The following is a 9,349-nucleotide window of genomic DNA, read 5'->3' on the forward strand; positions in this document are numbered from 1 at the left end:
AATTATTATTAAAACCATGTGGTAATAATTCTAAGCTTTCAGAAAGACTGCTCTCACTGGTGTCTGGGCAAGTACCGTTTTTAGTAAAATCTTAAGCAGTGTTGTGATGAAACAGTACATTAATCTGGTGGTGGTGAATTTGCTGTTTTTTGGCCCTTTTTGTTCCTAACATGGTTTTGAAAAACTTTGAGTTAAGCTAGCACAGATTTCATAATCGCCCTTGGAAATGAAACCGGTCTCATGATGTTAACAAATGGAGTGTAAGTTTTTCAGAAGAGGTGTTGGGGACCACTCAGTGGTGCTGTGGCACCGGCTGACACACGAGGGACACAGGAAAGCCCCCGCCATCATCGCCTGGGGGAAAACCAGAGCCAGGCTGTTCTAGAATGAGTGCCCGCCACACGTGGCAGGTGTTGGTTTGCAACCCTCTTGGGAGTTTCCGGGAGAAATGTGTAACTGGCCCCCGTACGGGGGGCAGAGAGAAACCAAGAAAGAGGCCAGCCGCTCCAGGTGTAACAAGCCAAAGAACTTCTGTAGGAGGCCTGTCTCGGGAGGATGAAACAGATCCCTGCAGCCACCCTCCAGAAATTTCTGTGGAAGCCTCAGCGGTTCACTCACGCATGCTGTACACACGTTTTCGGTCCCACGTCACCATCTCAAGGCTCCGTGGGCAGGAAAGGTGAGCGGAGTCCATATCCAAGGAGGGAAGAGGGTGAGGAGCCTCCGGGTGTGTGGGGCCAGCTCACAGGTCGACTGGCAGTCACGTCTTTTTGAAGACCTTCCCCAACAAGGACCACAGACGGATCCTCGTGAATAATTGGAGATACTACCAGAAACATTCACAGCTTCGAGAGGAAATGGTGGGTTGTGGGATTACTGCTGTGACGGGGTGTGACTTCAGAGGCCATCGCTCACTCACTGCCCTTTCGTCCTCAGCTGGGTGTGCTCACCGGGCCTGCACTTTTCTTGTCTTACACCCGCATGTTGCAGCTGCGCACAAAACCCGCCAGTACCGTCTTTGCTTACAGATGCACTCCGTTCCTTTCTGATGGTCTCAGAAGACAGTATTTTGGAATAAGCAGCAGGCCACCATAGGAACCAAGTGCTGTTTGTTCCCAGATGTGGGTTCCTGATACAGCTCTCATTTGGGCCGAACTTGGGACAGTGCTGCTGACATCCCAGAAGTCTGGAGTCCCTGTCCCCTCAGACATCAGTGAGCCCCGACCCCATGTTAGCACCGACCTCCTGCTCCTCACCTGCCTCCCCGCGATGTGGGCTTGTTTTTGGTTTCCAAAATGCTGCCCTGCATCTCAAAGGTCAAGTGAAATGCTGCTGGAAAGGCAGGTCTGAAGATGAGAGAGGCGGCAGCACCAACTTCCCTGAGGAAGGAGGGGAAGGGCCTGCTACCTCCACCTCAGGTCCTGGCTGGTCTGAGGGTCCAGGGCTCAGACTCGGGTTCCCATGCGTCATGCACACCGGAGGTCAGATGTATTGCCTGTCACTTGTATCCTCTGAGAAGCCGGCACAGCCCCTGGCATGTCGCAGCTTTCTAGAAAGTGCCATGGGGCTGGTGCATCTTGGGGTCTGGGCCTTGGCCCCTGGTGGGTACACGTCCAGCAAGGCCGTCAACCCCAGGAAACACATCACTGTGGAAAACACTTGCCACCGCTGCTGCAGCATTCTGGCAAGTCTGGGCTCCTGTTTTCTTTAAGACATTCACAATAGCACCTTGAAAAACCAGTAAAATAAAATTTTATTTTGCAGTTATTTCCAAAGTTACAGAGAAATGGATCAGATGTCCCAATTAGTTGCACAGATTGCAGAAAATGTTCATAACCACCTCACAGGAAGTTTCTCCTAAGTTAACAAATACTTGGAATGGACACATCACGTCTAAACAGTTTCATCCGTAAGTGTAAAGGATTAACAGCCAGAGGCAGACTAAAGTGTCTGGTATTTTACTGAAACGGGACCCTGGCTGCACTGTCGCTCTCCGGTCCCCTCCCTCACCCATCATGCTCCTCTGAGGTGCCGGGAAAGGCCTAACAACACAGGGCAGTTCAGACCCAGCGGTGTCACGGGTGCAGGACTCCAGACTGAGTGGTTACCAAAGCAAGAACCCAGATGAATAGAATCTTTAATTGACAAATATTTAAGTGATAGAGTTTTAAGAAATGAGAAGAATGTATGACAAGTTCTGAATGGAAGCACTGGTGGCCCCTCCTCCGTGGAGCCCCTCGTGCCTAATGGACTTTGCCGACAGCCTCGAGGGGCTCACGTGGCCAACAGCAGTCACAACCAAAGACGCCTGGGCAAACTGGCCGTAGTCCCCGCAGACAGTGTCAGTGAGGCCCCGTCCTGGCAGACAAGGCAGAGAACCCCAAGAGAGAAATCAGGCTGATCTGCTCAGGATGATTCCCTTTTCCATCCTGGGCCGAAGTACAGACCGAAACGCCACATTTTAGATACTAAAGACATTCGTGCTTTTTCACCTTCCTCCCCGAGAAACAGCATCACCGCAGCAAAGCCTGTGGAAGGAAGATGGGGAAGGAGCCGTGTCCGTGGCGGCACCTGTGCGAACCAGGCTTGGGACCTGGAGAGCAGGTCCTCCAGGCAGCCCTCAGGAGCGGGAGATCTTGTCCGGAGGCATGAACCCCGTGTCCCCGAGGGCCCTGAGCGCCACTCGGCCATCAGGCCGAACCACCAGGTGGGTGATGCTGCCATTGTTGAGAGAGAGGCGGAGCCAGCCTTCTGGGGGGAACTGCAGCGCCCTGGAAGAGAAAGAACATGCTGGAACAGGGGGCTCAGTCACCCCTCAGACCTTCCCGGGGCCAGGACCCTCAAAGGGAAGGGCTGGGCAGACACCAACCCATCGAGTCAGGGGACCAACCCAGCTCAAGAGGTGCAGGTGAGTCAGAAACACATGGTTTCTACAGGTGAGTGTGGCTGATCTCTTTCCAGTGTAATCAGAAGGGGGCAGGGGGCGCCAGATGGTGCAGAAGACCCACTCCTGACCCACTCACTGCCGGGAACCGGGTGGTGTAACCCATAATCCTTAGAGCAGTGTCTTCTTGTTCTTAGAAATGCTTTTTAGGCACGATAGTTGCTGAAAAGCCCAGTGTCATAATGGCTTCCCTTTGAGTCGTCAGACGTCCTTTGAGCCCCGAATGTCCCAGTGGACGAGCGCCAGCCCGGCGGCTCACCCTGCGGCCGACAGCCTCGGGGAGAGCTACCTTAGTGCTGCTTTCGAGTCTTCTTCACGTCTCCCCCAGGCTCTGCAGGGCCCTCATGTACCGTGACGGGGATGCTCTGGTTCCTTCTAGCCCTTCGTCACACGGGCCACCTTTATGCCAAACCCACGATTACTTCTGTGTTTTCAGCATTGGGGTCACTTCCTAATGGTCGCCTACGTCAGCCTACCCCAGGCCATGTTAGAACATGGTGCTCACACACGGCTGATCCACGCATGCCAAGAGCAGCAGACAGGAGGGCGCAGAGGAAACGGTGTGTTGTACACAGGAGCTTCCAGACTACGCCTTCTGGGGGCACTTTAGCTGGAGGGTGTGGAGCCCCGTCTCAAGTCGCCCTCCATGTGGCCTGGTGTCCCTGTGCACCCTGCCCCGGATGCTCTGAGCTTCTCACCAGAGGCTGTATGCGCGCCCACCCCCCAGCTCTGGCGACCGGCCCAAGGGTCAAGCAGGGTCAGCAGAGACCCTAGGCGTAGGTTTGGACGGCACCACAGGCCAGCCGGCTGGGCTGTGTCCTGTCCTGCTGCTGCCATATTTGTCATCTCACGAGAAGGGGAAATCCCACAGCTACTCAAATGCCTGACACACATTTTCTGGTGGGTCCGGGGGCTGGCTGGGCTTACGGCTATTTCACATTTTGCACTAAGTGAGCTTTGGTCAGATACGTAAGCGCCAGCCAGCCTAACCACCTCCAGAGCCCTCTGACACACAGCTGCGCCTCAGGGCAGGCGTCACTCATGGGGGCTCCGGAACCTACTATAGTGCCAGGAAGTGAGGCCCAGCAGCCAATGCTGGGGCAGCCAGAGCAGCGACGTGCTGATGCGTTATGACCCATGGCGCCAACTAAAGATCTGTGAGTCCATAATCCTACAAACAAACCAATGCAGAGTGAGAGTGAGCTCTTACAAAAGAATCTGAATGAAGAAATGCAGAATGAGGGAAACACGAAAGCACCGTCAGGCAAATGCCACCACAGGATCCGCTGTGGCAGGACCCACTGGCGGGTACTAGGTACAAACAGTATAAACTGGAAAGAGAATGTTTGCACTGTCTCCCAAGATGGGGGAAACAGACTGTACGGTGCGAGGAGTCCAGGGCACACAGAGCCCTAAGCAGGTGGCCATGTGGGTTTCACCCAGGAAACACCACTGGCCAGGCGGCCCGCCCTACACTAGGCCAAGCAGCTGCGTCTGTACTGTTTCCTCACCGGCACACGATGTAGCGGATGACATTGGCATGGCAGATGAAGATCTCGTAACTGTCCTCCTGCTGCTTGGCGTCTGCCCGGTGGATGTAGTTCCGGAAGGCAGCCTCGATCCGGGCCCCATCTTCGTAATACTGCTGGGGGCAGAGTAGAGAATCTTAAGCATAGGGGCAGCACGCAGGCCACAGGTCGAGGGGTGTGGAGAGAGTGAGGGGGTGGAGCAGGGGGTGCTCCCCGGGGGAGTGGGGGTTTTACCACAGCCTCTGGCTTCCAGTGGGACACGGGTGGGTCGGGCTCAATGGGGGCGCCTTCCCTCAGCAGGTCTGTGCTGACTTTGGAGACGCCTACAGGAAAAGCAGGGACTCAGGTTACCCCTTCGGGAGAGGCTGCCCAGAGCCCTCCCATCTCAGTCCTGCCGCCAAGGGGCCTGGGGCTGCAGGGCACTCACCTGGCAGGTGTTTGCTGATGATATCAGTGGTTTCGATGGCACGGGTCATGGACGAATGGACAATTTTATTAAACTTCAAGCCCAAGCTTGCAAGTCGGAGCCCCGTCAGTTCAGCCTGTTCACGACCTTGAAGGTGAAACACACCAGAGAATTCCATGTTGCTGCAGCCCCTCTTCTGTTTACAAATACCCCAGTCCTCACCCAAGTACCATGAGGGTTGGGGGACAAGATGGGCAGGCCCTCCTGGGGCCTGGGCCTAACTGGGGGCCAGGCACTCAGCAGGTTAGACCAATGAGATAATCCAGTTACCTTCAGCCCCATCCAGAAGAAATGTTGAAAACAATGACCAAGGTTGAGGCTCGCTGAAGTCTAGGTAGGGTCCTGTTTACTATTTCTGGGTCCCTCATGCCACTTTTATTCAGTTTTGCCCAAAGATGGAGTCACAACGTGCCACCGATCCACCAGCTGTGCAATCATCACAGATGTCAACACATAAAGACCCGATGGCCTCAGAGTGACCAGCACAGGAGGCTGGAGAACAGACTGCCAAACCCTCTATGCCATCTGAATTTTTTAATACACGCACAAATGGGTAAGTGCAGCGCAGACCACTGTGTACTTCTCCTCCTGGAGTTTCTTCTACAGACATGCTTGCATGCAGCACACGGTGGACAGGCATGCCCGGCAGTGCCGCTCACGACGGCCAGAAACTGCAACACGCGGCACTTCTGGCCAGTTAGAGCGGCTGTCACCCGGTCTCGTCGGTTTATCACAAAGCCGACTCTAAACAGACCTGCATGTGCAGACACAGGGTCTTCAGCAGCAGGCTGAGTCAAGCACACAGGGTGCACAGTAGGCACCCACAGGGCGTCGGGGGTACAGAACACCTCTGCTATGCCTCAGATCTGATCGCTTGCAAGCCTCACCATCAATTTTTTAAAGCCGAGGGTGTTTTCAACGACTGTCTTGTGTCAGTCGGGCTGACGCTCACTGTTAATGACCGTGCTTGAATCTCGGCCAGGCCCCTGACACAGGTACAATGGAGCCCGGTGCGACCAGCACGTACCCAGGGGCGTCAGCGTGCGGTCCTTTTCCTGGGAAGCATCCACATGGTACTGGGAGTGCCTGATGAGGAAGATGTGTCGCGTGGCCTTGGCTTTGTAGTGGTCCAGCCTGGAGGCCAGTTCTTCTTCTCCAGATTCCAGGTTCCTCTTCCGCAGGTTCACCAAGGACAGCGGTTCTCGCCTAATGTTGAAACAGGAGAGGGGTGCCTGGGTGGCTCAGTCGGTTGAGCGTCCGACTTCAGCTCAGGTCATGATCTCACTGTCCGTGAGTTCGAGCCCCGCGTCGGGCTCTGTGCTGACGGCTCAGAGCCTGGAGCCTGTTTCAGATTCTGGGTCTCCCTCTCTCTGCCCTTCCCCCACTCATGCTCTGTCTCTGTCTCTCTCTTTCTGTCAAAAATAAACATAAAAAAATTAAAAAAAAAAAAAAGCAAACAGGAGAGGTGTCATCTTTGTGACCCCTGTTCACAACTCAGTCTGGAGATTTCCGGCAAGCCAGTCTTTCTGTCTTAGGAAAGCACAGGGAGAAGCCAGTTGTCCTCTGCCTTCTGCCACTGGCCCCTGAGAGTCCCTCCTCCCAGAGCACATCTCATTTACTGCACAGACCCAAGCACCAGGCCTGTTTGGGGTGATCAGCGAATGAAGCAGACAAGCGAAGCCCTCATGCTACCTACGTTCTAGCGAAGACTGGTAACAGCCAGGTGGTCAGTGACATGGAGAAAATGAAACCAGGTAACAGGAAGAGGCAGCGGAGGGAGGGCTGGGGGAGTGCCCACAAGAAGGCCAGTATGAACTTGCTGACACAGAGGAATGACAGCCCCTGGCCATGTGGCTACTTACAATCAAGATAATGAAAGTTAAAATAAGACTCCCATTTCCCCAGTCACGCTAGGCACACTTGAAATGCTCAGCAGCACATGGGATAGTGGCGATCATGGTGGACAGTGAGGAGGAAGGAAGACGCTCCCAGCATCATGAAGTCGATTGGGTGGCACTCTTGGAAAGATGAGGAAGAGCTGATGGGAAAGTGGGAGGACAGCAGCAGGAAAGATGCTGAGAAATGACCAAATGTCATGAAGACAAGCATGTCTGGTGGCTCCCAGAACTGAAACTAGTAAGAGCTAAAGGTCTATGTCATGGGCAGAGCGAGGGAAAGAACATACTCAGCTGAGACAGTGGTGAAAGCGTAAGGTCTGGGGGGAGGGGTGGTGACTCAAGGGTTCTGCAGGGCAAACCTGGGGTGCCCTAATACAGATAGGCTGAGATGCCACATGGGTTAGGGTTAGGGTTAGAACCTAGGGCTGAGCCAGAGAAGACCCCCTGGGCATGGCAGGCACAGACACAGAAAGCCCAGACTGGATGAGGTTCTTCAGGAAGAGGCTGGAGAATTCACTGGATGAGGTCCTGGAACTCTCCAGCACAGACAGCATCCCCCTTCATAAATCTAGACTTGGTGAACAAATACAGTGTGTCAGCCTCAACTAATAAAGTGAGTCCAGTGCTGCTTCAAACAGAGTCAGAGTCCACCTTGTTTCCTTAAAAAGCCCTAAGAAATTCAGAAGTTGTACTGATGTTTAAAAAAAAAAAAAAAAAAAAAAAAAAAAAGGATATGACCCTGGTCCAATCATGAGAAAAACAGACAAATCCCATTTGAGGGGCGTTCTATAAAATTCCCGATAACCATCCTCAAAATGGTCAAAGTCATCAGAACAAGGAAAGTCTGAGAAACTGCCAGTCAAGAGAAGCCTGAGGAGATATGACTAATTGTCACGTGGGATCCTGGAAGAGACAACAATAACTGAAAACTGAAGACACTGCAAAAAAGTACAATCGCTAAAAGAAAAAAAAAGTTAATAACACACATATATTGGTTCACTTATTATGACACATAGACCATACTAAAGTAAGATGTTAGTAAAAGAGGAAGTCAGGTGTGCAGTATACAGGAACGCTTATTATCTTTCCAATTTTCCTGTAAATGTATTCTAAGTATTTTAATTAAAGGTTCTAAAAGAAAATACCCATGAAGTTCTTGATACAACTAGGCTGCTAGTCAATACCAGTTCTGTGCACTCATTCAGATAAACGACAGAGGAGGAACTGGGGTTGCGTAAACCATCCCACAGTGGCCACTCCCAGACTCCGGACCAGTGCTGTCCAATAGAAACAGAACACCAGCAACAAATGTAAGTTTCCAAAGAGCCACCTTTAAAAAGTAGAATGGGACAGGTGAAATTTCAAAAGTTTACTTTATTTAATCCAACGTGTCAATACCACCACTGCAACACATAACCTATATTAAAAAAGCTGCACTGCTTTGATTTTTAAATTTAAATTCACTAACATCAAATAACACTAAAAAATGTTTCCTGATCACAGATGCCACATCTCAAGCGCTCGATAAGCACGTGTGGCAGATGGCTCACGCGCGTATCCAAGACGCACATCTTCCCCGCACACAGGTCCCTTGAGGGGCCAGGCTAGCATCCTTTGGGCCCCTCGTCCCCATTCCGCTCAGCTGGGAGGCAAGGATCCTCCAATCCGCGCGTTCAGAAGTCGAGGGAGGGAAACGAAGACAGGGAGATCTAAGCCCTCTGTCCACCGCCCACCATCGCCGCCCCGGGCTCCCCGGTGCACAGGCAGCGCACTGCTCTCTCAACACGACCCCCGAGGCAGCCTCGGCGGCCCGGGCCGGCGGCGGGGTCGTGCGGCACAGCCGAGGCTCCGGGGGCCGCGGGCGCCTCCGCCCGCCCCCACAGCCGGCCTCGCGGCCAGATCCGGAACACAAGCCCGCACGCGAGCCGGTCTCGCCCGCGCCTCGGCGGAACCAGCCGTCTCAGACCCAACGGGACGGCAGGCGGCCCGCAGGGTCCCCACCGCCCGACCGTCGACGCGCCCGGCGCCACCCGCGGGCCCCGCACCTGTCCCAGTTGGAGTCCCAGACGCCCGGCCCGGGGCGCGCGGACCCCGCCCACGCCGGCGCCTCGACCACGCGCGGCTCCGCGTCCCCGCCCGCGCGGGGCTTTCCCACCGCCACGGCCGAGAAGAGCACGGCGGCCGAGCCTCCGGCCAGGCCGCAGGCCGCCAGCTGCAGCGCCTGTCGGAACGCCATGCCCGCGCCCGTCGCGCGCCGGCTCCGCGCAGGCGCTCGCGGGAGGACGGCGCGCCGCGGGGGACACGATTCCTCCGGCGCCCGCTTCCGGCCGGCTGACAGCGCCGGGACGGAAGTCCCGCCCCGGCCAGGCAAAATCAACTTCCGGAAACAAAGTGGAAGGGGTGTGGTGCGCGACAGGGCTGAGACCTTTTCCCCGGATCCGGTGCGGAAGGCCGGAGTGCTAGTCATTCCTGCCTTCAGACGGCGAGCGTTCACGCGGCGCCTCCCGTTTGC

The 9,349-nt window shown here is 54.7% G+C and overlaps 1 protein-coding gene across 3 annotated transcripts; it reads right to left on the reverse strand.

Annotated features, from left to right (window-relative positions):
- Nucleotides 1-1,735: 1,735 nt before the first annotated feature.
- PGAM5 (PGAM family member 5, mitochondrial serine/threonine protein phosphatase) lies at nucleotides 1,736-9,112 on the reverse strand. Of its 3 annotated transcripts, none has more exons than XM_023241224.2 (6): nucleotides 8,883-9,110; nucleotides 5,967-6,145; nucleotides 4,901-5,026; nucleotides 4,708-4,796; nucleotides 4,456-4,586; nucleotides 1,736-2,771 (listed from the first exon to the last, which is right to left on the reverse strand). In XM_023241224.2, exons 1-6 carry the CDS (start codon nucleotides 9,071-9,073, stop codon nucleotides 2,621-2,623), a joined length of 867 nt encoding a protein of 288 aa, XP_023096992.1. In that variant the 5' UTR covers nucleotides 9,074-9,110; the 3' UTR covers nucleotides 1,736-2,620. The 3 variants fall into 3 exon arrangements, with proteins under 3 accessions (XP_023096992.1, XP_023096991.1, XP_023096993.1); XM_023241223.2 differs by having other exon boundaries at nucleotides 4,456-4,589; nucleotides 8,883-9,109; XM_023241225.2 differs by lacking the exon at nucleotides 1,736-2,771 and adding an exon at nucleotides 2,778-4,115 and having other exon boundaries at nucleotides 4,456-4,589; nucleotides 8,883-9,112.
- Nucleotides 9,113-9,349: the final 237 nt, after the last annotated feature.

The sequence above is a fragment of the Felis catus genome, chromosome D3, assembly GCF_018350175.1.
Source record: "Felis catus isolate Fca126 chromosome D3, F.catus_Fca126_mat1.0, whole genome shotgun sequence".
In the NCBI taxonomy this organism is placed as follows: domain Eukaryota; kingdom Metazoa; phylum Chordata; class Mammalia; order Carnivora; family Felidae; genus Felis; species Felis catus.

Coding starts and splice junctions, on each gene's coding strand:
- PGAM5 (XM_023241223.2), bottom strand. CDS start 9,073: ATGGCGTTCCGACAGGCGCTGCAGCTGGCGGCCTGCGGCCTGGCCGGA. Junction 5,027..5,966: donor CCGCACGCTGACGCCCCTGG/GTACGTGCTGGT, acceptor TTCACCTTCAAG/GTCGTGAACAGGCTGAACTG. Junction 4,590..4,707: donor ACTGGAAGCCAGAGGCTGTG/GTAAAACCCCCA, acceptor CTCTGCCCCCAG/CAGTATTACGAAGATGGGGC.